This window comes from Coregonus lavaretus (assembly GCF_964263955.1).
Source record: "Coregonus lavaretus genome assembly, chromosome: 34".
NCBI classification, from domain to species: domain Eukaryota; kingdom Metazoa; phylum Chordata; class Actinopteri; order Salmoniformes; family Salmonidae; genus Coregonus; species Coregonus lavaretus.
In genome coordinates this window covers 28,162,272-28,189,427 of record NC_140021.1, presented here as the reverse complement: position 1 = coordinate 28,189,427, position 27,156 = coordinate 28,162,272, and the positions used below count along the sequence as shown (strand labels likewise).

General features: G+C 43.3%; 2 protein-coding genes across 2 annotated transcripts in view; both read right to left on the bottom strand.

Moving 5' to 3' along the window:
• Positions 1–533, bottom strand: part of LOC311108909 (receptor-type tyrosine-protein phosphatase N2-like) — a gene marked incomplete at both ends in the record, with an annotated part of 289,302 nt that extends 288,769 nt beyond the window's left edge. The window contains one exon of the mRNA XM_084151698.1: positions 455–533. Within this exon, the coding sequence (XP_084007824.1) occupies positions 455–533 (79 nt within the window). The remainder of the gene's footprint in view (positions 1–454) is intronic.
• A 2,367-nt stretch (positions 534–2,900) lies between these two features.
• On the bottom strand, positions 2,901–25,829 carry LOC311108942 (condensin-2 complex subunit G2-like; the record flags this gene model as incomplete). The annotated part of the gene is made up of 26 exons (XM_084151719.1): positions 2,901–3,907; positions 4,218–4,320; positions 4,589–4,689; positions 4,938–5,041; positions 5,176–5,319; positions 8,125–8,312; positions 8,548–8,647; positions 9,904–10,044; positions 15,528–15,644; positions 15,746–15,919; positions 16,304–16,457; positions 16,559–16,629; positions 16,919–17,092; positions 17,605–17,699; positions 18,139–18,361; positions 18,626–18,778; positions 19,071–19,250; positions 19,648–19,773; positions 19,871–19,963; positions 20,566–20,722; positions 21,098–21,192; positions 21,454–21,588; positions 23,520–23,677; positions 24,251–24,365; positions 24,766–24,960; positions 25,752–25,829. The coding sequence occupies 26 exons, from the start codon at positions 25,827–25,829 to the stop codon at positions 3,850–3,852; spliced, it is 3,432 nt and encodes a 1,143-aa protein (XP_084007845.1). The 3' UTR covers positions 2,901–3,849.
• Between the last annotated feature and the right edge of the window lie 1,327 nt (positions 25,830–27,156).

The following is a 27,156-nucleotide window of genomic DNA, read 5'->3' as shown; positions in this document are numbered from 1 at the left end:
ATCCTGAAAACAGAATAGATAATGAAAAAAGCGTTGATGACTTTACAGGTTGTATAATCTCGGCGCCCAGAATCAGGATGTCACGAGACTACAGGTATTATCGTTTATTATTTTCATAATTAAGTCTGGGACACTCACTAACATTGACATTTTAGTCATTTTAGTTAGTAGACGCTCTTATCCAGTTGATGTCTTGAAGATGAACCCTGTCCCTGACACAAGTAGCCTACCTTATGATTTTCCTTTTTTGAGTAATCTACAGAACAACATTAGAAAAACATTTTCCCAGAAATTAAGACGTAAATGCTAGCTTTTTCCATAGCCCATTAACACTGACCATATGGTGGTCTAAAAGCCTGTCTTTTGCACTGCAACACCTGGGCAGGTAAGTATGATTTTTTTTTTACTTTAATACAAATGGCTATATATTTACCGTGAACGACTGTCAACTTACCAAATTTGCTGTCAGCGGAGGTAGTTGGAAGAGACAGGAAAAGAGCCAACACAACGAAGATGGAAGACGGCGAATCCATTACTCTTACTAGTCTAATCCATTGCACACCTTTGCTAAAACATAATAGTGTCAGTGTTAAATACAGGATGATCCAAAATTGATGGATGAGATAACTGCGAGTGAAAGTAGAAATATGAGATTTGCAGAGCAATTTCTCGGGTCTGCCACTTCTCTTCCGCAGTCGCGACAGGATTCAGCACCGCGGACAGCACCCGTCAGAAGGCGCCCCTCCTAGGTTCTGACGTCAAACACACATGGCGAGAGGCCCATGCCTGGTCTTTAAGCTTGCACCTACAGTGCGCAATAATGAATGGTTAGCCAGTCTGGTTTGCCAGTCTCACCACGAAAATAGTAGAAGTTTAGAAGTTTATTAAATGAAGCTCGAGAGTAGCCAATATAGAGGTAAAACCAAAAAATATGCTATAGCAATAAATCCAAGTGGGCATGAGGTAAGTCTTTATCGCAGAAAGCCAGTTACTCTCTACACTATTTATATTCATAGAGGGGACTGGCACCAGGGTTCAAACACCAGCTGGAAGGAGAATTAATTGATTTAAATTGCATCGCAAATGGCACCCTTTCCCATACAGTGAGGGAAAAAAGTATTTGATCCCCTGCTGATTTTGTACGTTTGCACACTGACAAAGAAATGATCAGTCAATAATTTTAATGGTAGGTTTATTTGAACAGTGAGAGACAGAATAACAATAAAAAAATCCAGAAAAACGCATGTCAAAAATGTTATACATTTATTTGCATTTTAATGAGGGAAATAAGTATTTGACCCCTCTGCAAAAAATGACTTAGTACTTGGTGGAAAAACCCTTGTTGGCAATCACAGAGGGAAGATGTTTCTTGTAGTTGGCCACCAGGTTTGCACACATCTCAGGAGGGATTTTGTCCCACTCCTCTTTGCAGATCTTCTCCATGTCATTAAGGTTTCGAGGCTGACGTTTGGCAACTCGAACCTTCAGCTTCCTCCACAGATTTTCTATGGGATTAGGGTCTGGAGACTAGCTAGGCCAGTCCAGGACCTTAATGTGCTTCTTCTTGAGCCACTCCTTTGTTGCCTTGACCGTGTGTTTTGGGTCATTGTCATGCTGGAATACCCATCCACAACCCATTTTCAATGCCCTGGCTGAGGGAAGGAGGTTCTCACCCAAGATTTGACGGTACATGGCCCCGTCCATCGTCCCTTTGATGCAGTGAAGTTGTCCTGTCCCTTTATCAAAAAAACACCCCCAAAGCATAATGTTTCCACCTCCATGTTTGACGGTGGGGATGGTGTTCTTGGGGTCATAGGCAGCATTCTTCCTCCTCCAAACACGGCGAGTTGAGTTGATGCCAAAGAGCTCGATTTTGGTCTCATCTGACCACAACACTTTCACCCAGTTCTCCTCTGAATCATTCAGATGTTCATTGGCAAACTTCAGACGGGCATGTATATGTGCTTTCTTGAGCAGGGGGACCTTGCGGGCGCTGCAGGATTTCAGTCGTTCACAGCGTAGTGTGTTACCAATTGTTTTCTTGGTGACTATGGTCCCAGCTGCCTTGAGATCATTGACAAGAGACTCCTGTGTAGTTCTGGGCTGATTCCTCACCGTTCTCATGATCATTGCAACTCCACGAGGTGAGATCTTGCATGGAGCCCCAGGCCGAGGGAGATTGACAGTTCTTTTGTGTTTCTTCCATTTGCGAATAATCGCACCAACTGTTGTCACCTTCTCACCAAGCTGCTTGGCGATGGTTTTGTAGCCCATTCCAGCCTTGTGTAGGTCTACAATCTTGTCCCTGACATCCTTGGAGAGCTCTTTGGTCTCGGCCATGGTGGAGAGTTTGGAATCTGATTGATTGATTGCTTATGTGGACAGGTGTCTTATACATGTAACAAACTGAGATTAGGAGCACTCCCTTTAAGAGTGTGCTCCTAATCTCAGCTCGTTACCTGTATAAGACACCTGGGAGCCAGAAATCTTCCTGATTGAGAGGGGGTCAAATACTTATTTCCCTCATTAAAATGCAAATCAATTTATAACATTTTTGACATGCATTTTTCTGGATTTTTGTTGTTGTTATTCTGTCTCTCCCTGTTCAAATAAACTACCATTACAATTATAGATTGATCATTTCTTTGTCAGTGGGCAGACGTACAAAATCAGCAGGGGATCAAATACTTTTTTCCCTCACTGTATATAGTGCACTACTATTGACCTTGGCCCGGATTCCCAAAAGCATCTTAAGGCGAAGTTCATGTTAGAACCATATGATCTAATGCCTTAAGATGCTTTTGGGAAACCGTGCCCAGAGCCTTATAGGCCTTAGGCAAAAGTAGTGCATTAACAACAGTACAGGATATTAGCACATATAGTTGGAATAAGCATCTGAATAAACAAGTGAATATCTTTATTTTATTGTAAGGCTGTATAAACAGTAGCGGGATCATTCTAAAATACCATACCACAATATATCATATCTTCTCAAGTTTATACATGCATGGAAAATCTGGACTGTTTGTGTTGGGTGGAACATAACTAAATGCAAACAAACTACATTTCCATTAATACATTGTTCAAACCTTAACACAACACCTAGCGACTTTATCAAGCAGTTTGGACCTCTTGGCATAACGATTAAGGTGTTGGCTTGACAGTCGCTGGGTTCGAGTCACAGTCGGGGCTACCCACCGAATTCTCTACAATATGATATATATACACTTTATACAGGTAGATAGGTGGTAACCTGCTGCTGGGCATCTCTGCCTGTCGCACATCCAGCGGTGCCCGTAAACCAGCTAGAGGGTCATCACCCGGCGACCACCACTCCTCAACGTTACGCTCCTTATCCCGGTACGTCTCCTGGTGGCAGAGCAGTGGCAGGGACGTCTACCTGTCACCCCCTGCAGCTGGCCTTCCTTCAGATCTTAGTTTCCCAACTCCTGTCCTTCCTCCTTAGCCACAGAAACTAACCTTCTCTGCCTCCTCTGCCAGTGGTGGAGCATAACTAAATGCAAACTATATTTCCTTCAATAAATTGTGCAAACATGTACTATAAGATAAAATAAGAATCCATAATGACATGGTTGAAACTCACATTTCAATGTATTTTCAGCAGTTACTTAGCAATGTTACACACAGTTCAGTTTATGCAGCATACAGTATCCTGACGCAATACATAAATCCAAAGCGCAAATACAAGTCATGCTGTATACACCATGATCGCACAGGATAGAAGAACTTAGAAAAATAGAACAGAATAGAAAAATAGATGACACTGGGAACCAAAAAATAATTAGTAAATGTTAAATGTGTAAATGTTGTTCTCTCGTTCTTGCCCCCTCATGGGCATGGCATCAGAATCTCATTCAAAGTGTTGATAGCGGATTCGTAGATTACCCTGGAGAAAGATTTTTTGTTGTTGTTGAATTTAATGTAATCTTGTGGTTGCTATTTTGTTATTTGAAAATATAATTTGACATCTTACAATTCCCAATTTACGAGCACGTTTCCTTAATGTTCAGGGTACATGCTAACTAACAACTCGAAAATACTTTAATTGTCTTAAAAACATACAAAAGTTCCCAAACTGCACCCTATTCCCTATATTAGTGCACTCCTTTTGATCAGAGCCATTTGGCCTTGGTCAAAAGTAGTGCCATTTGGATGCCATTTGGGACAACCCTTACAACGTTCATTAATCTAGTTACCTCTGGATGTGTCCTTCATTCTCAGCCTTGACAGCGTAATGTTTCTGAAGCTGCCTTTGGACGGACACGGCTGTACTCTTCAGATCTTCCTTAAACTTCCCAGCTGGAACAAAAACAGGCAATCATTACAGGCCAGCTACACCGGATACAGAACTTCTCGCATTAATTTCAATGAAACCTTGGTGTAAGCAACTGGCTCAGGCCCGAGAACAGTTGATAGTGGCACGCGCCCTGCTCACGGCAAAAAAAGCTACACTCCCAGTGTAGCTGCTAAAAACATTTAGCCACGCCCTGTTAGAAACTATTCATAAATTTGAAAATTATTTTTTTATCAATATAAAAGACTCTTTATTGCAACTTATTTTTCTCACTCTGTCTGACAACTGCCAGAATGTGAAGAACTGCAGCCAATCCGGTTAGACCATCAATGACCTCGGAGTCGACAGTTGAGTTGATCTCTGCCAGGAAGGCCCTGAAAAAGAAAAGAGGCCTTGGTTTAGAAACAAAAATGAGGACAAAAGTACAGTATATATTCCATTGCTGGAGCTCTTTGTATGAAATTGTGTGGTGTTGACAGTGTTTGTTCTTCCTCTTGTTCTTCCTTTTTGTGTGGGAAAAATCTATACAAATATTTATCACAAAAAAAGGAAACTGAACTGAGCCAGTCAGTGTGCGTAGTAATAGAAAGCAGCAACGCTTGGAGTGTAGTTGGTTGATTACCTGGTGACCGGGGGCGATTTGAGGAGAACATCCAACAAGATGCTTGAGAGAGGAGGCAAATCCTGGACCGTCTCTGGTGTTGTGACCTCTTGAGGATGTGAAATCTATGACGGAACAGTTTTAAGTTCAGCGCAGACGAAATATAGTACATGTTCTTTATTCGCAAACTATCAACATTTGGAATCACATTTTCTATCTAGGAAAATAGTGTTTGTTGTGTATCAGCCATCTTTGTTACTTTTTGCAGGGAGTGTTGGGTCGCAGCGAGGGTGGCAGCACAGATGGTTGAAAACACCCCGTTTAGGGGGTTTGAGTCGACGCCCGACCAAGCCTGAACCACCTGGAGGAAGTCTCCTAGAGCGGGAACAGCTGAGTACCACAGCTACAACAGCCAGGGGAGAGAGAAACAACCTTAAATCATCTATTCACATTTGCAACCTGAACAGGGCCATATCTATCCATCTGTCTATATTTTATTTATTTTACCCTTATTTAACTAGGCAAGTCAGTTAAGAACAAATTCTTATTTACAATGACGGCCTACACCGGCCAAACCCGGACGACGCTGGGCCAATTGTGCGCCGCCCTATGGGACTCCCAATCACGGCCGGTTGTGATACAGCCTGGAATCGAACCAGGGGGTCTGTAGTGACGCCTCAAGCATTGAGATGCAGTGCCTTAGACCACTGCACGACTCGGGAACCTTATGTCTGCATCTTGTCTTCAGAAAGGCCACTAGGCAAAAACATTGACCAAATTGCCATGTCCACTTTTGTGAACATACACAAATACAGACCAGCAGCATTCTTGCCTCCCAGCCTTGAAATGTTTTATTGGAAAATACTTGCAAACACAGTTAAGAAAGATGCATACCTATTCATATGTTTACCTAAAGAAAGTAGGTTGAACTACAATTCCATATCCTTGCATTTTCAGCGACACCTCCAAAACTGGATCATCAAACACCTGTCAGGTGGATGCAGCTTCAGACAGTCACATCAAGCGGAAAGCTTTAACCTTTTCTGACGACACAATCACAGCTTTCAGACTGATTTCAAATGTCTCTCCCTACTCATCTCAAAAGCAGGTAGAACCCTGTCAAAAGCTTCTCCTCCTCTCTCTCTTCTTCTTTTCTCTTCCCCTTTCTTCCTCTCTCTCAACTTCAAGGCTGTATTTACTTTGTCGCTATCCCCAGAATCATTCTCAGAAAGCAGCACAGCATCTTAGCTTGTAGCTAAATCTGTTGACGCTTTAACCAAGCTACTGGGTGATCATTCACAGAAAACGATGGTTAAATGAAAGGGAGAGACTTAAAGAAACATATAATGCATCTTCACCTAACACCTAACTGGAGTGGATCTTTAGAGGGGCGATCTGCGATTGGAAAAACAACAAAATGGTCATCCCCGCCCCTTGTTTTCGTAAACAGTCGAGGGATGGGGCTAAAGGAATGTTGAAACTGCTATAGCCTATAAAAACACATTGAATAGCACGTTCATAAATGGCAAAAAAAGTGTCAAAAAATAAATAAGGAATAAGGTTTTGAAGTGTCTGTCCTATATCTAAGAGATACAGTTGAAGTCGGAAGTTTACATACACCTTAGCCAAATACATTTAAACTCAGTTTTTCACATTTCCTGACATTTAATACCAGTAAAAATTCCCTGTCTTAGGTCAGTTAGGACCACCACTTTATTTTAAGAATATGAAATGTCAGAATAATAGTAGAGAGAATGATTTATTCCAGCTTTTACTTCTTTCATCACATTCCCAGTGGGTCAGAAGTTTACATACACTCAATTAGTATTTGGTAGCATTGCCTTTAAATTGTTTAACTTCGGTCAAACGTTTCAGGTAGCCTTCCACAAGCTTCCCACAATAAGTTGTGTGAATTTTGGCCCATTCCTCCTGACAGAGCTGGTGTAACTGAGTCAGGTTTGTAGGCCTCCTTGCTCGCAGACGCCTTTTCAGTTCTCTGTGGGAGAACCATAAAGAAGGACAACCATCTCTGCAGCACTCCACCAATCAGGCCTTTATGGTAGAGTGGCTAGACGGAAGCCACTCCTCAGTAAAAGGCACGATAGCCCGCTTGCAGTTTGCCAAAAGGCACCTAAAGACTCTCAGACCATGAGAAACAAGATTGAACTCTTTGGCCTAAATGACAAGTGTCACGTCTGGAGGAAACCTGGCACCATCCCTACGGTGAAGCATGGTAGTGGCAGCATCATGCTGTGGGGATGTTTTTCAGCGGCAGGTACTGGGAGACTAGTCAGGATCGAGGCAAAGATGAACGGAGCAAAGTACAGAGAGCTCCTTGATGAAAACCTGCTCCAGAGCGCTCAGGACCTCAGACTGGGGCGAAGGTTCACCTTCCAACAGGACAACGACCCTAAGCACAGAGCCAAGACAACGCAGGAGTGGCTTTGGGACAAGTCTCTGAATGTCCTTGAGTGGACTAGCCAGAGCCCGGACTTGAACCCGATCGAACATCTCTGGAGAGACCTGAAAATAGCTGTGCAGCGACGCTTCCCATCCAACCTGACAGAACTTGAGAGGATCTGCAGAGAAGAATGGGAGAAACTCCCCAAACACAGGTGTGCCAAGCTTGTAGTGTCGTACCCAAGAAGACTCAAGGCTGTAATCGCTGCCAAAGGTGCATCAACAAAGTACTGAGTAAAGGGTCTGAATACTTATGTAAATGTAATATTTCAGTTTCTTTCTTTTCATACATTTGCAAAAATGTCTAAAAACCTGTGTTTGCTTTGTCATTATGGGGTATTGTGTGTAGATTGATATCTATCTATCACGTCTCATAGTAGGAGTGCAGTTTAGTCCTTTAGCTCAGTGGTTCCCAACCAGGGGTTCTAGGAACCCTGGGGGTACTTGGCCTATCCACAGGGGGTACTTGAGAGGACTCATGAGACCATAGGCGTACTGGTAAAATGCACATGAGGGGGTACTTCAGGGGTACTCCAGGCAGAGCAAAATGTAGTTGGTGGTACAGTAACCGAAAAAGGTTGGGAACACTGCTTTAGATCACAATGAATAACATTACACGGACGGCGGGAGCAGATTCTAGATCCTCCTCTGAGAAGCTTGATACATATGGCCCCAGAGCTGCTTCTGTTGTTGGGCCAAATAGGCATTCAAACCATCAAGGCATTTGGGACACAGCCATCCTCCTCACCTCCTGGCCCTCCTCAGGGTCCTTCCTTAGGCGGCGAGCCATGACCTCCAGGATCTTCTGGAAGACGTTGGTGACCACGCTGAGGATGATGGAAGACTGGTCGTCCTGGGCCTGGTTCTCGGGGACGTAGTTCTCCGCCACCTCCGTCAGCACAAAGAACAGCAGAGGAACACACAGGTAGCCCTTCTCTGAGAACACAACATAACAAAACACACACCTCAGTCAAATTTCCTCACAGACACAATGAAATGAGACAAGTGGCCTAGTCCAGTCAACAACTATTCTAGAGAATCTACAGTTCTAAATGTGCCTCATAGAAAAGCTGATTTACAGATGGTCAAAAATTGCCCTAAAATGGCATGTTTCTTCATTTAGATTCCGCATGTCTCTATAATTGTATATGTTTAGTGTAGATATACTCACCAGAGAGGAGCACGATGGAGCACAGGTGAAGGATCTGCCCTTTGAACTCCTCGTCCCCAAGACCCACCCGGATCACATCTCTGCACACCATCAGTAAACTCTGCCAAACATCACCGCAACGTTAGAGCAATGTTGTCACTCCACAAAGAGGGATAGAAAAATGACATTGATGTTTCTTTATTGTATCAGCATAGTAATTCAGAGTTTGTAATGCGACTGTTTTTAAGAACCTGGAATAATGCTGAAAGACCAACTAAACAAACTATATTATGGGACAATATTTTTTTTTATTAATTAATTCAAAATTACATTTTGTGCTAATTTGTCCTGAAAACGTTGCATTGAATAAGCCACCATACCGTAGTATCTTAATCTCAAGTGTTGGTGCTGGAGCTCTATAGAGTTAGTGGAAGCAACAGAAGTGGGTATTAAGATAAATGAGGGGTTTATTTTCAATATCTGATCAAAGCAGCAGCATCTGGGTGACACACTTGAGAGAGTAATGGAAGAAATAACTATAGAAGCCCATTTCAAATAATAAATGAGTCCATCTTGCGCTCTGGGAGTTGGAGGCATCCAACGGAGGGCTGATACGTGAGAGTGTGGACCTGAGCTGAATAACAATCTATGAAATAGACTATTCTGCGTCCCAAATGGCACCTTATTCCTTATGTAGTGCACTACTTTTGACCAAGGCCTATAGTGCACTAAATAGGGAATAGGGTGCCATTTAGGATGGAAGCCTCAGTCTGTTTATAGACTGAAAGCATAGGAAAGATTGAAGCACAAGAATTGATCTACTGACCATAATACCATAAAGCTGCTCGTACATTACACCTAATGTCGTGGCTAATACTGTAACAGTGTTATACACAACTATATTCTACCGCTATTCTTTTATGTCTCATATATTTGATAAAGTCTAATGCTATTTTACGCATGTGTTAAGGTTTTCAGTAAACCAATTTGTGACCGCATCTGATGTAAAAAGGGGATTATTAAATACATTTGATTTGATTTACTTTCCCTCCGTCTCCAGGTAAAGCAGGGGTGTCGAACACAATTCCTGGAGGGCCGAGTGTCTGGTTTTTTGCTCCTGCCTTGAATGATCAATTAAGGTAATTGATTAGTTAGGAGTTCCCCCTCAACTGGTTGTCTAGGTCATAGTTGGACACAAATTGAAATAAAATAACACACCCAGCAAACACACAGACCTCCAGGAATTGAGTTTGACACCTCTGAGGTACCGCTGAGTACTGAAGACAGAATTAACTCTTAGGTCTTCTGTACAAAACTACAGTGTAAACCCCGTCCTGTGTTTGATACCGGCTACCCTTTCCAGAGGGTCGTACTTACCTCTACCACCTGCCTGGCGAGGTCCCGCTGCTGCTCAGTGACACCTCCCTCACTGGGGCTGACCAGGAAGGGCAGCACCCTCTCTGCCACCCACACTGCCATGTTCTCCACAGGGACCAGGAAATCCCTCCCCTCAGAGAACTGGGAAAGCAAACAACGGTAGTTGTAGCAAGCCCAGGTGGTTATAAAATGTGGTTATAGCCAAAACACTGCACAGACCAGTAGTTATTTCCCAAATACTGTCTACTAGATCTGGGACGATAAACCAAAATTACCTATACTGCTCAAACCGACACTCATCGAAGACATTTAGCTGATATCGTTAGTAGCCTATACTTGACTAGAGATACAGTGGGGGAAAAAAGTATTTAGTCAGCCACCAATTGTGCAAGTTCTCCCACTTAAAAAGATGAGAGGCCTGTAATTTTCATCATAGGTACACGTCAACTATGACAGACAAATTGAGAAAAAAAAATCCAGAAAATCACATTGTAGGATTTTTTATGAATTTATTTGCAAATTATGGTGGAAAATAAGTATTTGGTCACCTACAAACAAGCAAGATTTTTGGCTCTCACAGACCTGTAACTTCTTCTTTAAGAGGCTCCTCTGTCCTCCACTCGTTACCTGTATTAATGGCACCTGTTTGAACTTGTTATCAGTATAAAAGACACCTGTCCACAACCTCAAACAGTCACACTCCAAACTCCACTATGGCCAAGACCAAAGAGCTTTCAAAGGACACCAGAAACAACATTGTAGACCTGCACCAGGCTGGGAAGACTGAATCTGCAATAGGTAAGCAGCTTGGTTTGAAGAAATCAACTGCGGGAGCAATTATTAGGAAATGGAAGACATACAAGACCACTGATAATCTCCCTCGATCTGGGGCTCCACGCAAGATCTCACCCCGTGCCAGACGTGTCCCCCTGCTTAAGCCAGTACATGTCCAGGCCCGTCTGAAGTTTGCTAGAGTGCATTTGGATGATCCAGAAGAGGATTGGGAGAATGTCATATGGTCAGATGAAACCAAAATATAACTTTTTGGTAAAAACTCAACTCGTCGTGTTTGGAGGATAAAGAATGCTGAGTTGCATCCAAAGAACACCATACCTACTGTGAAGCATGGGGGTGGAAACATCATGCTTTGGGGCTGTTTTTCTGCAAAGGGACCAGGACGACTGATCCGTGTAAAGGAAAGAATGAATGGGGCCATGTATCGTGAGATTTTGAGTGAAAACCTCCTTCCATCAGCAAGGGCATTGAAGATGAAACGTGGCTGGGTCTTTCAGCATGACAATGATCCCAAACACACCGCCCGGGCAACGAAGGAGTGGCTTCTTAAGAAGCATTTCAAGGTCCTGGAGTGGCCTAGCCAGTCTCCAGATCTCAACCGCATAGAAAATCTTTGGAGGGAGTTGAAAGTCCGTGTTGCCCAGCGACAGACCCAAAACATCACTGCTCTAGAGGAGATCTGCATGGAGGAATGGGCCAAAATACCAGCAACAGTGTGTGAAAACCTTGTGAAGACTTACAGAAAACGTTTGACCTGTGTCATTGCCAACAAAGGGTATATAACAAAGTATTGAGAAACTTTTGTTATTGACCAAATACTTATTTTCCACCATAATTTGCAAATAAATTCATTAAAAATCCTACAATGTGATTTTCTGGAAAGAAAATTCTCATTTTGTCTGTCATAGTTGACGTGTACCTATGATGAAAATTACAGGCCTCTCTCATCTTTTTAAGTGGGAGAACTTGCACAATTGGTGGCTGACTAAATACTTTTTTTCCCCACTGTATGTGAAGTTTGAAATGAAATACACTACCGGTCAAAAGTTTTAGAACAAATCAAATCAAATGTTATTGGTCACATACACGTGTTTAGCAAAATGCTTGTGCTTCTAGCTCCGACAGTGCAGTAATATCTAACAAGTAATCGAACAATTTCACAACATATACCCAATACACCCAAATCTAAGTAAGGAATGAATTAAGAATATATACAGTACCAGTCAAAAGTTTGGACACCTACTCATTCAAGGGTTTTTCTTAATTTTTTACTATTTTCTACATTGTAGAATATAAGTGAAAACATCAAAACTATGAAATAACACATATGGAATCATGTAGTAACCAAAAAAAGTGTTAAACAAATCAAAATATATTTTATATTTGATTCTTCAAATAGCCACCCTTTGCCTAGATGACAGCTTTTTTGGTTACCTCATGATTCCATGTGTTATTTCATAGTTTTGATGTCTTCACTATTATTCTACAATGTAAAAAACTGTAAAAATAAAGAAAATCCCTTGAATGAGTAGGTGTGTCCAAACTTTTGACTGGTAGTGTACATAAACTGAGTAAAAAAAGAAACGTCCTCTCACGGTCAACTGTGTTTATTTTCAGCAAATTAACATGTGTAAATATTTGTATGAACATAACAAGATTCTCATAAACTGAACAAGTTCCACAGACATGTGACTAACATAAATTGAATAATGTGTCCCTGAACAAAGGGGGGGTCAAAATCAAAAGTAACAGTCAGTATCTGGTGTGGCCACCAGCTGCATTAAGTACTGCAGTGCATCTCCTCCTCATGGACTGCACCAGATTTGCCAGTTCTTGCTGTGAGATGTTACCCCACTCTTCCACCAAAGCACCTGCAAGTTCCCGGACATTTCTGGGGGGAATGGCCCTAGCCCTCACCCTCCGATCCAACAGGTCCCAGACGTGCTCATGGGATTGAGATCCGGGCTCTTCGCTGGCCATGGCAGAACACTGACATTACTGTCTTGCAGGAAATCACGCACAGAACGAGCAGTATGGCTGGTGGCATTGTCATGCTGGAGGGTCATGTCAGGATGAGCCTGCAGGAAGGGTACCACATGAGGGAGGAGGTTGTCTTCCCTGTAATGCACAGCGTTGAGATTGCCTGCAATGACAACAAGCTCAGTCCGATGATGCTGTGACACACCGCCCCAGACCTTGACGGACCCTCCACCTCCAAATCGATCCCGCTCCAGAGTACAGGCCTCGGTGTAACGCTCATTCCTTCGACGATAAACGCGAATCCGACCATCACCCCTGGTGAGACAAAACCGCGACTCGTCAGTGAAGAGCACTTTTTGCCAGTCTGGTCCAGCGACGGTGGGTTTGTGCCCATAGGCGACGTTGTTGCTGGTGATGTCTGGTGAGGACCTGCCTTACAACAGGCCTACAAGCCCTCAGTCCAGCCTCTCTCAGCCTATTGCGGACAGTCTGAGCACTGATGGAGGGATTGTGCGTTCCTGGTGTAACTCGGGCAGTTGTTGTTGCCATCCTGTACCCGTCCCGCAGGTGTGACGTTCGGATGTACCGATCCTGTGCAGGTGTTGTTACACGTGGTCTGCCACTGCGAGGACGATTAGCTGTCTGTCCTGTCTCCCTGTAGCGCTGTCTTAGGCGTCTCACAGTGCGGACATTGCAATTTATTGTCCTGGACACATCTGCAGTCCTCATGCCTCCTTGCAGCATGCCTAAGGCACGTTCACGTAGATGAGCAGGGACCCTGGGCATCTTTCTTTTGGTGTTTTTCAGAGTCAGTAGAAAGGCCTCTTTAGTGTCCTAAGTTTTCATAACTGTGACCTTAATTGCCTACCGTCGTAAACTGTTAGTGTCTTAACGACCGTTCCACAGGTGCATGTTCATTCATTGTTTATGGTTCATTGAACAAGCATGGGAAACAGTGTTTAAACCCTTTACAATGAAGATCTGTGAAGTTATTTGGATTTTTACTAATTATCTTTGAAAGACAGGGTCCTGAAAAAGGGACGTTTCTTTTTTTTGCTGAGTTTATATGGACGAGCGATGTCAGAGCGGCATGGATTAAGATACAGTAGAATAGTATAGAATACAGTATATACACATGAGATGAGTAATGCAATATATATAAACATTATTAAAGTGACTAAGATACCCTACTCATTCAACGGTTTTTCTTTATTTGTACACATTTTGACATTGTAGAATAATAGTGAAGACATCAAAACTATGAAATAACACATTGAATCAAGTAGTAACCAAAAAAAGTGTTAAACAAATCAAAATATATTATATATTTGAGATTCTTCAAAGTAGCCACCCTTTGCCTTGATGGCAGCTTTGCACACTCTTGGCATTCTCTCAACCAGCTTCATGGAGGTAGTCACCTGGAATGCATTTCAATTAACAGGTGTGCCTTCTTCAAAGTTAATTTGTGGAATTTATTTCCTTCTTAATGCGTTTGAGCCAATCAGTTGTGTTGTGACAAGGTACCAAATAGGGCTAAGTTCATATTATGGCAAGAACAGCTCAAATAAGCAAAGAGAAACGACAGTCTATCATTACTTAAAAAATATGAAGGTCAGTCAATCTGGAAATCTTCAAGAAATGTGAAAGTTTCTTCAAGTGCAGTCGCAAAAACCATCAAGCGCTATGATGAAACTGGCTCTCATGAGGACCACCACAGGAAAGGAAGACCCAGAGTTACCTCTGCTGCAGATGCCTCAGAAATTGCAGCCCAAATAAATGCTTCACAGAGTTCAAGTAACAGACATCTCAACATCAACTGTTCAGAGGAGACTGTGTGAATCAGGCCTTCATGGTCAAATTGCTGCAAAGAAACCACTACTAAAGGACACCAATAATAAGAAGAGACTTGCTTGGACCAAGAAACACGAGCTATTTGTCCTTTGGTCTGGAGTTCAATTTGGAGATTTTTGGTTCCAATCGCCGTGTCTTTGTGAGACGCGGTGTGGGTGAACGGATGATCTCTGCATGTGTAGTTCCCACCGTAAAGCATGGAGGAGGAGGTGTTATGGTGTGGGGGTGCTTTGCTGGTGACACTGTCTATTATTTATTTAGAATTCAAGGCACAGTTAACCAGCATGGCTACCACAGCATTCTGCAGCGATACGCCATCCCATCTGGTTTGGGCTTAGTGGAACTATCATTTGTTTTTCAACTGGACAATGACCCAACACACCTCCAGGCTGTGTAAGGGCTATTTTACCAAGAAGGTGATGGAGTGCTGACCTGGCCTCCACAATCCCCCGACCTCAACCAAATTGAGATGGTTTGGGATGAGTCGGACCGCAGAGTGAAGGAAAAGCAGCCAACAAGTGCTCAGCATATGCGGGAACTCCTTCAAGACTGTTGGAAAAGCATTCCAGGTGAAGCTGGTTGAGAGAATGCCAAGAGTGTGCAAAGCTGTCATCAAGGCAAAGGGTGGCTATTTAAAGAATCTCAAATATAAATAGATTTGTTTAACACTTTTTTGGTTATTACATGTTTCCATATGTGTTATTTCATAGTTTTGATGTCTTCACTATTATTCTACAATGTAGAAACTAGTAAAAATAAAGAAAAACCCTTGAATGACTAGGTATTGTAAAACTTTTGACCGGTAGGGTGACTGCTAATGAGAAGAAGAAGGAAGAAGAAGATTTAAGAAATAATAAATAAATAAATAAAACACGGATGCACATTAGTGTTATAAAGTTATCGTTGTATTTATTACTAGCATAACAATTTATCGTGGGCAAAGCAATACTGTACACAGATTTGTTACAAAGCAGAGGCATGTAGGTGATGGGACTCACTTTGTGCTGTAGATGGGCACTGAGACGTGCGTGAAGGGCAAACGCCCTCAGTGCTGTTTCTGCTCTGGGAATATTGGCCTGGGTCTCAGAAGAGCTCAGATGGGATAACAGCACTGACTGAGAAAGCAAACATGACACAGGATCACACCTCTGCACATAGCCTCTCACCGCACATAGAACCAATAAATAAAACTCTATAATTATATTATCTACTCTACCTTCCAGGCCCCGAGGGCTTTGTGCAGCTGTTTGAGCTGGCCCTGCCTGAAGGGCAGGATGCAGTCCCGCGTGGAGGTACGGCTGACCAGGTACTCCAGGTAATCTAGCCCTAGGTCTGGTTTGGCCTCCACCGTCTCCTGGATGCGCACTTTCCGACTGGTGTTCCCTTTGCCCTGTGGAGAAGGGGGAGCAGGGAGGCGGGGTAATGTTCATTGATGTCATGATTACATCTCAGTACCCAACTATAAGAGCATTAAGGCAATGTTTTTGAAGACAAACTTGTTTACTCAGAATAAAGTAAACTTAGTAAGATGTTTTACTATGCAGATGGATCACTCCTTTCTCCATTACAATGCCTAATATATAAATATCCCAAGGAGCCACCGAGGGTCTCACTGAGGCATCCCTATTCATCTGTGCCTGCATCTCAAATAGCACCCTTTCCCTATATACTGCACTACTTTTGACCAGAGAACCTATGGACCCTGGTCAAAAGTAGTGCACTATATAGAGAATAGGGTGGTATTTGTGACGCGACCTCAGTGCGTGTTGCTTACCGCGGCGGTGGGTAACGCATCAGTGAGCCAGTCTGTGACGAGCTCCAGGACGTGTGCGGCCTGGCCCCAGCTACACAGGCACTCGATGATCTGACTGTACTGGGACACCTTGGCCCCCGCCTCCAGCCTCTTCAGCCTGGACAGCACCCCACAGCTGGAACACAGGGACCAGAGAAACAGGGTTAACACAGACAGAGACAGAGAGAGTGAGAGTCTGAAGACCAATATAAGACAAGTTAGCAGGACTCCACAGACCTGAAAGTGGGGACAGAAGCTGGGGGCAGTAGGGAGGCTAGTTGGATGAGGGGAACTGTACAACACTCCTCCTGAAAGAGAGAGAAACAAGGTGAGGCCACCTTAAATGATGGCGAAGATATCTGGGGTGCGTTCCAATAATCTCTCCTTCTTCCTAAAGTGTGAACTCATTCACTACTCCCCACACATTTAAAAGCATTGATTGGTACAGCATGGGCTAGAGGGAGTTTCCATAAACCACTCATTTCCTTTCAAATCTATGAAGGGAAGTGAACAAGTGCTCACTTAAGAGAAATTAGAGATTATTGGGACACAACCTCGGTGTGACTGCCACAGGGTGAAATCCAGTCCACCTCATACCTGGAAGACATTGAAGTACTTGGGCACGACGGAGCCAAACTTGACAGTGGTGTACTGGAGGGCGTCCTTGTTGAGCTGCAGGGCTTTCCGGATACTCCGCCACAAGATCACCACTACCTCCAGCAGACTGGCCATGGACGCCGTGTCCTTGACCGACAGGACATCCTCCAGAACCTGGGATTTGAAATACAACAAAGCAGGGCACCGCGCAACTTGTTGTGGTAAACAGCTGAGCGATGGGGCTGGAGAAATATAGAATCCAGTAGGTACTTCCCACTCAAACCATAGAAAGGAAAACACCAAGGAGGCCTACTGTTCATTCTAGCCTGAGCGCAAACCCTCATACTAGCTTTCTATGCTGGAGACATGTAAAACACTTAAATTCATAGACAGAGCTATGGATGCAAGGACTGACCATCCATGAGATCAAAATGATCGTTTTTACCATGTCTTGAAGCTAGAATGTATTTGTTTAGAACTTCATTAAAAACAATGGCGTAAAACTAGATTATACGACAGTTGAACTAAGCTGAGGCATTTAGCTGAAGGGGTGGAATGTACTAATTCCCGATTGTAATTTGAATGATGGGGAAAAATCTTGACTATAGTACATGCATTCCATTGACAAACAAGAACCTCCTTAGTATTGTAAGTGATCTGACATTCAGTGCTACAATCAGTCTTACACTTGTGTTCTCCTTGTTGTTGGAGTTTGTCTCATTCAGGTCTTCAGTCTGGATGCAGGCGTTCAAACACCGGCGGATTATCAGCATCAGCTTGACTGGGACACAAGCGGTACAGTACAACAGACTTTAACTCTGGGATTTCTAACAACTTCAAATGACTCACATAACATCTGCTAGCTAGATATGTATTTTTAATATGATCTAGGGGGAATAAAGACAGACACAGGTCCGTACTGTAAACCTCAACAGATCAATGAGCGGTAGTTCGACATTTTGGCAATTAAGCCCTTTTTTCTACTTACCCAGAGTCAGATGGACTCATGGATACCATTTGTATGTCTATGCTTGCAGTTTGAAGGAAGTTGAAGGTAGTTTCTGGAGCGGTTGCTAACTAGCATTAGCGCAATGACTGGAAAATGTCAAACTACCCCTTTAAATCCCACCTATGCTGACAGGAGCTACATAGCTGCAGGCCAAACTCACCTATATTAGTAAGGGCTGTGTAGGAGCTATTTAACTGCAGGCTAAACTCACCTATGTTAGTGGGGGCTGTGTAGATGTGGGCATACTGGTAGAACTTCCTAGCTGCCTTGGGGTTCATCTGAATCAGGGTGACGCAGCGCTCGCACCACACCTCCTCTGATTGGTTGACGGGGAAGAAGGAATTGAAGAGGAGGTTGACGATGCGCTTGGAGACAGGCTGCGAGTCGACGGCCAGACGGGCTAGCAGGTGTTCCATGGAGGACACCTTCCAGAACTGGAGAAGAGAGAGGAGGGGTACGGCAGGGTGAGCGTCACAAATAATGTCTGACAGTATTACTGAGATAGCAGGGAATCAAAAAGCTTTCTCCCAACACAAACAGAAATAACTACAGTGTATTGCCTGACAAAATGACAACAATGAAGATATATAATTTTGAAAAATGTATAGTTGTACTTTGAATATCTTCAGTTGTCTTTTTGTCAGACAATATGCTGTGGTTTTGCACAAAACAGAAATACACACACGCAGTGTTTTTACCTTGGCGGCTCGCACTGCTTTGATCTTGAGCAGCATGTCGAGGAAGGCCACGCGTACTTTCTCCGAGGTGTCATGGAGGCTGTTCTTCAGAGCAGGCAGTAGCTGCTCCAGCAACGGGTGACTTTGGCCATTGTCCAATACGATGGTCAAACACTGGAGAGAAGACTTAACAATCAGTAATCAATAATATCAACAACACAGAACCGCAGTCATGACTGGTGGTGCTCTAGAGGAGGTTCAGAGTTCACCATCGCACCCATAGAGACATATAGGTCTGCATCCCAAATGGCACCCGATTCCCTATATAGGGCACTGCTTTTGACCAGAGCTTTAAGGGCTGTCAAATTAGTGCACTATATAGGGAACAGGGTGCCATTTGGGATGTAACCATAATGTTCTAATATATATATAGTGTTCTATAGTATTCAATACTGTGGTCACCCACCTTGAAGACGGAGCAGCGGACATCAGGGGAGCTGGTATCATTGGCCAGCTCCACCACCAACTTCTTAAGGAAGTCGGTGATGACAGTGGGGGGGATGACCTCCCAACACTTGGCCAGGATCTTACAGACCCCCAGGGTGGCTGTGGAGCGCACCAGGGGCTGAGGGTCCTCCAGCAGGCACTGACATGTTACAAACACACACACAGGAACAAACAGGTGAGAGCTTTATTAAACAGGACTACACTGTACACAGTGCTGATAAAATACACTCACTACACTTGAACTATTTAACCCTTTAAAATCGACACAGAAACATTCTATGCTGATTTTGTAATTCCAAACTATTTAGCAGACGCTCTTATCCACGCTGACTTACAGGGGCAATTAGGGTTAAGTGCACAGACAGATTTTTCATCTAGTCGGCTCGGGGATTCGAACCAGCAACCTTTCGGTTACTGGCCCAACGCTCTTAACTGCTAGGCTATCTGCCGCATATTAGCTCAATTTATGGCATTTCACGGATTCACAAACATAAAACAACCACTTGGAAATTCAATGTCATAATACATTGACTTACGACCAGCGTGTCCAGTTGTTTCTGGATGGTCTCGTCCATCTTCTCACTGCTCTGGCTAGGGTCGTGGATAGGGAAGGCCTCGGTGAAGAGCAGAGTGGCATTGGCCCGGACCTCAGAGTTGGCAGCCTACAATGATAGAGAAGACTCCTTCATTAGTTCAACAACAACAAAAAACAATATCCAGAAATAAAGAGTATGTGTATGAAGGAAAATGTGACTGTACGCTTAGCGCTCTCCAGAGAATGGGCTTGTAGAGTCTGTAGAGCATCTCATCCAACCCGTGGCGGCCCTTCCGTTTGTGAAAGTAGCTCAGTATCTACACAGAGGAGAGTTAAGTCACACACATAAAATAAACGTCACCCATTGCAGTTAATAGGTAGACTTTGTGGCAAAGTACGCCAGCTGGTGGTTTGCTGATATGATGCTAAAGCCTTAGCAGTCTTGTTATGAAAAAATAGAAAATAAATACAGGGAATGTGTGCTGTTGAAGTTCTACTTCAACAGTCCCAAATGGCACCCTTTTCCCTATATTAGTGGTAAAAATAAAACAAAAACATCAATACAGTTACATATCGCAATATTATTTTGGGAAAGATATTATATCGATATTTGAATCCAAGTATCAATTTGTAAAAAAAAATATTATTATTATTTCTGAAGCTGACAGTGAGAAATATGTTTGGAACATCAAATCGCAATACATATAGAATCATGAGAATTGCAATACAGATCGTATCAGCACCTAAGTATCGTGAGATCCCTGGCAATTCCCAGCATACCCTATATAGTGCAATCATTTTTACCAGAGCGCTATAGGGTGAACTACTAAAGGCCCTGGTCAAAAGTAGTGCACTATACAGTATAGGGAATAAGATGCCACCTGGGATGCACACTAAGTCAAATGTGCACGGCGCCCACCTGTCTGACTTTGGCATGGACGGGTGAGGTCCTGTGCAGGAGTACAGCGTGCTGCATGAAGTCCTGGATGCAGGTGCTCTCGATCTGCTCCAGACAGACCCCAGAGGCTTTCTTCCAGGCCCGGCAGTAGATCTCAGCTATGTTGTCAGTGAGGGAACTGGTAAAAATCAACTGAGTTCAACCAAACAGTCAAAAAGAAACTGGTATATCATCATGAATTGAATAGGAGAAAACCATTGCCTCCTGACAGCTACCTTAGAATAAGTACGCCTTGACCGAGCCAGAACGGCCCATCTCCTGTTTATGTAGCGGGAGGCAGCTTGATGTGCAAGTACACCCCCTGGACAGGACACTAGTCTGTCGTGGGGCCTTACCCTAAATGCTGAGTGCCAAGCAGAAATGCATCGGGTCCCATTTTTTTGGTCTTTGGTATGACTCGACCGGAAATCGAACCCCCAACCTCCCAATCTGGCAGACATTATAACAAGGTCACTTAGTACCTTAATAGAAAACTAGAAATGCAAACACTTACTTTGCAAAGTAGGGCAGCTGGTTTTTGATGGTTCCATGGATCATCCGGATGAAGTTGACATTCCAGCTAAAGAGGAACACCATGAGACGCTTTCCCTGCCAGCGAAAGTCATGTTATCGGAACGACAATGTGAGCATGATAGCATAGCATCACACACACACACGACCTATATAAATACATTCAGCGTTTGCTTTTGTCTGGAGTTTCAGATGGGCAGGGTTTGCAGTTTTGGGACTTTTATTTTGGTTTATTAAGCCAGGCAAGCACAAACGGGCAGAGAAAGTATTTGAAATTAAATCCATTTTTAAGTATTTGAAAACCAGTTCTGACACACACCAATAGAAAGACACACTTACATCTTCGTTTCTAATGTGATTGACACTGAGGAAGCACTGTAGCAGCAGATCGATCAGCTCCTGGCTGCTCTCCGACGCAAAGTCCACAGTGAGCAGCACTTCATGGAAACCCCACAGCCTTTGGATCTCAGCCCCCTGAGAACGTGTACAAAACGCAAATACAACATTCAGCAAACCAAATACAAAACTGGTCAATGCAGACGCCAAAAGACAAACCTGCCAAGATTAGACAAAAGGTTAATACAGAGATATCATTCTTCCCCCAGATAACCAGAGACACATATTGGAGAACAGCCTAAAATGCAGATACTGCCTGCAAGGAATCCACCTCACTAGGGCAGAAACGAGAGGATCACAAATCATAATCGTATATTGCTCTAATGTAAATATCCACTAGTGTAGAAAAAGACTTCAGTTCTGACAGAGATAAAATGAAGAGTGCATACTCTACTTCAAATTAATTCTCCAGATGATCCCTGAATGAGAGTACCGGGTGATTAAAGAGCGCTCTCGTCTGTTGTCGAGACCAGGGAGTGGAGCTAAAATAAATACAAATAAAAGACTTATTGAGATCATTCCTTCTCTTTTTGACTCAGGCTCCTGATAGAGATGATTAGGGATAGAAGCGGGCTTCACAAAACACAGAAGACGAGACAATCAGATAGGGCGAACAACACAAGATAAAAAGCAAGCACATGGAAGAAAAATCAAAAAAGGAAATGTGAAATATGAAATATGTAAACATGTACCCAGGATTTTTTCTGCATAGAAAACTCTTGAACTCTATGTTCAAACAGTTTTCAGTTTAGGGGATGGAAAAACGTTCAGTGTAAAACTTAAAAACGACTAAAACCAGATATAAAAGTACACAATATATACAAAAGTATGCGGACACCCCTTCAAATTAGTGGATTTGGCTATTTCAGCCACACCTGTTGTCGACAGATGTATAATATCGAGCTCAAAGCAATGCTCCATAGACAAACATTGGCAGTAGAATGGCCTTACTGAAGAGCTCAGTGACTTTCATAGGATGCCACCTTTCCAACAAGTCAGTTCGTCAAATTTCTGCCCTATTAGAGCCGCCCCGGTCAACTGTAAGTGCTGTTATTGTGAAGTGGAATTTTCTAAATGTCTGAATACAGAAGTGCGTAGCGCATAAAAATAGTTTGTCCTCGGTTGCAACCCTCACTACTGAGTTCCAAACGGCCTCTGGAAGCAACGTCAGCAAAATAACTGTTCGTCATGAGCTTCATGAAATGGGTTTCCATGGCCGAGCAGCTGCACACAAGCCTAAGATCACCATGCGCAATGCCAAGCATCGGCTGGAGTGGTGTAAAGCTCGCCGCCATTGGACCCCGGAGCAGTGGAAACGCTTTCTCTTGAGTGATGAATCACGCTTCACCATCTGGCAGTCCGATGGGCGAATCTGGAAGAAGCAAGTCCCCGCAGCAATGTTCCAACATCTAGTGGAAAGCATTCCAAGCGACTCCATGTTAATGCCCATGATTTGGAAATGAGATGTTCGACGAGCAGGTGTCCACATACTTTTGGTAATTTTGTGGATGTAGAAAAGATTATGGAACTATATATTTTTAAATAAGATAATCTTTGATAAATAACAAAATCCCCAAAATAAAAGACAGTCAGGGAGAATAAATAATTACAAAAATGACCCATTCAGGAGTATTTTTTTCATAGCATGGGGCCCCCAATGATTTTGGTATAATGTTTGAGTCACTCAGATAGCATAAGACATAGCAAAATGTGTAGAATTACAGGAAATTAGCTTTGAAACTATTTTGTCATTGCGGGCCAACAGGAGGGCCTCTAAAATTTCAGGTCAGAGACCACACCATTGGGCACGCCCATAGCCACACCCCCATCACACCCACCACCCAAGACCCATTTTGATCCAGAAAAAAACCCTGGTAGCCTATCATTCTGTATTATCCTCCAAAATAACTTAAAGCAAGCCCAGAAAGTTTGCTAGAGAAAAAGCAAGACTGACAGAGAGCAAAACAGAAAAGCAACGACAGGCCATGTTGGTGCTAAAGGGTACGTACTGGTTTCTTCAGTATGAGGGTCTTCTCCAGGCAAACAAGGAAGGCTGTGCGGCCCAGCTCTTCTTTCCCCAGGAGGCCTTTCTTCCACCAGGCCTCGCACAGACCGGTGATAGCATGCCGCAGAGGCATCTCAGAGGCAGGAAGGTAGGGCAGGACACCTGGGGTTGTTGTACAGAGACAGACTGAAGGGTTGGAGTACTTAAAACAGTCCGGCTGACACCTAACTCAAAGTCCTCCTGACTTCAAAGTCTGGAAAGGCTCTTTTGATGTCAGCACGATATGTCAATAATGAAGGGGGCTGTGCTATTTTACTGATTGGTTCTCCTCTGTGTCTTTCTCACTCAAACACCCACATGGACAGCCACACACAGTCCCCGAGAGCTGTCACCTTTCAATACAACTGTTTGATTTTCAAATCGTAAGGTCTCAACCCCCCAGGAAAAAAAAAACTACTGAGAACTAATCAAAGCTCAGCCAGAAACAAGTACGACTCCGCATGAATACTGCATTTACAATGCCCTCCTGTCCAGACCAGTGTGTCAGCTCTCCCTCGCTGACCACATGAGTCGCATAAACCAGGCTACCTAAAAACTGGCTAAACAAGTATTTTCAAACACTTTCAGATTCTTTCTATAATAAAAAAGCACTATAGAAATTGAATAAATGATCATTATTATTATTATAAAACAAGGATACAGAGTTAATAGTCAATAAAACAAAAAAACACTCACCATGTAATATGTTGGTGCACTCTAAGAGAGAGTTGTAGGTGTCGCCATCCTCAATGACATCCACAGAAGCTGTGACCACTAGAGTCACTCCCTCAAAGACAGACATGGTGTGTGTCTAAAGAACAGAAAAGATGACCACCTCTCAATCAAGGAATAGTAGACAACTGAACACTGACATCAGATGTAGGAGATGAAGTCAGAGCAAGAATAAAACAACTGTTCTTGTCATGCCGTGTGGAACAATATAGACGAGAGAGTGGTCAGGATGTAGAATTGTCATGATACTACGATTCTCCATGGCAAAAAAAAACAAGGCAGACTAAACTCTTTGTCGAACCTGCTTTATGTCAAATAGTGTGCACTATAGCTTGGAAAACAAACAAATTTGACTCTGGGTGACAACAGTATAATGCGTTTCCAACATTAGGACTGTATCCCTTAAATTAAACCTGCTTCATGTTTTATTTCCTTGCCACGATACTAGTATTGTGACAACTCTACTCACTAGTACTCACCCGGTCTGGGGACACCTCCACCTCCATGTCATTGTCCTCCTTGTCCTCCTCTAAGCCAGCATCCCAGTGCTCTGGTGCAAAGGCTGCCAGCTGGTCACAAAGTACTGTGACTAGTCTGGCCCACAGTGCCTCTCTCTGGCCCTTTGGCAACTCCTGCAGGACCTCATCCAGGTCAAAGGGCTCAGCTGTGTCCTTCTATGGTAACATCACAGCCAAACAGGGTCAGAGGCAAGGCTCTCAAATTGATAGATGAGCATAACGAATCATTATGGTAGACAATACTCATTTTGAGATTCATGATATTGGTCCTATAAGACAGGGGTTCCCAAACGCTTACACTCAGGCCATCCTTTCAGCATTGGGGAACATCCCAGGTGTGGTCCTCTGTAGCTCAATTGGTAAATGTATGCACACATGACTAAGTCGCTTTGGATAAAAGCGTCTGCTAAATGGCATATTATTATATTATCCCAGGGCCCCCCTGCACGCATTCCACATCTATGGGCACAAGCACTGTTCATGACACAAACTGTTCACACCCCTCTTGTTGGCAGAGAGAGAAAAAAGGTTTAAAGCTTATTTCCTGCAATTCTGTACATTTTGCCATGCCTAATGTGTGTATTCATGTGATATTTGAGTGATTCAAACATTACAACAAAATCAATGGGCTAAAAAACGTTAGCATTTCTGACAAGTTATAAATAGCTCTCTACGTATGCAATGACTAAGGTACCCCCCCCCCCCCCCCCACACACAAATAAAATAAAAAATAAACTCAGTCTGGCTTTCAACTTACTCTTAAAAGTTGTAATAGTAGAATGCACAAGGTGCAATTTCGAAATTCCTAGTGCATCATCAGTTTTCCTCTTGTCATATCAGTCATTGCATACCTTAGAGAGCTATGATTATTGTCACAGTTTGGGAACCACTGCAGTATACATATTTTGCAGTTTTACAAAAATAACATTGTAGCTAACGTTACTTACATGGAGTTGAATGAAATTGAGAAATTCCCCCACATTGTCTTTGCAGACGGAGTCTAAAAATGCCTCTCGCTTAGACATGTTTAGTCAGTGCCGTGAAATAAGCAGTCAAATCTCTCGTTAAATCTGAATGATTTGGATAAAAACAACATGACATCATGAGCAACAACAATAACGTCGTTACCTAGCTAACCTAACTTGCTTCGTGTTTCCGTTTTATGGACAGAAATATGAACTAAAGTTCATCAGCATATCATATACCACTAGCTAAGTTAATGTTAAATACATATCAATGTCTTATGCCGTTCTTATAAATCATCAACTACTTTCTTATTATAACTTAGCTAACAAGCTAGCCAGCCATTCACCTACCAGCTTCCCCGGGCAAATTTTATTTGAAAACGTCCCGAGCCACGTGACACACCTCTGTTATGACGTCATTACGTCTTCTTGTAATCACTCCAGAGACGGAAGAGGAAGCGATCATCCCACTCCCTCATTTTTTTCAATAGAAGTCAATGATCTAAGTAGATCGGAGACCCAGGTTCTATCGCATTGGTCTCTATCTGGTGTCTATGGGAGTGCCACCCCCTTAAGTAGACCGGAACTGAATTTTTTCCCCAATGGTAAACTGCCTGAGTGAACTATCTTCATTCATCCACCATCTTTGAACCCTACTATACCACAGAGTTTCTAAACCATATTTGCCGAACTCTTTATATACCTCGGTGCCTAACATCACGATACTTTCGGGAACGCTTCGCGAAGTAGACTCGACAGACCAGGGTTCGGAAAGTCAATGAGTGAAGTGAACAATTAGTTTACATTTCATTTGAGTCATTTAGCAGATGCGCGTATTCAGAGCGATTTACAGGAGCAATTAGGGTTATGTGTTGCTCAAGGGCACATAGACAGATTTGTCACCTAGTCGGCTCGGGAATTCAAACCAGCAACCTTTCGGTTACTGGCCCAACACTCTTAACCGCTAGGCTACCTGCCGCCCATGAACTATTGCTTGTTCTAGTGATTACCTTCAATAGCTCAGGGAACCTGGGCACCTGGAACATGCTAATACCAATGTCAACACTTCCTACTGTGGTCCCTAACAGTAAGCCAGGCCTGGAGTGCCACCCCAGTTTCCGTGCCCCTCGCAGAGCCGTTGTGTCTGAAGGCACGTTTTTAGAGTTATAAAGGTACAACCTAGATTTGAGCCAATGTCTTAAGTAGCTGAACATGTTATTACTCCAAACTCCTGAATGTGACAAACTGACACGTTTTCATTTTCGTCAAAAAATCACTTTATATCGAAGCAGTGCCTTTGAGTGGGCAGCGGCGCGACACGAGCGGATGAGGTGTTTCTGCGCATGAGCTTGCTAGGCATTTTCATACTCAACCATCTTTGACTGTA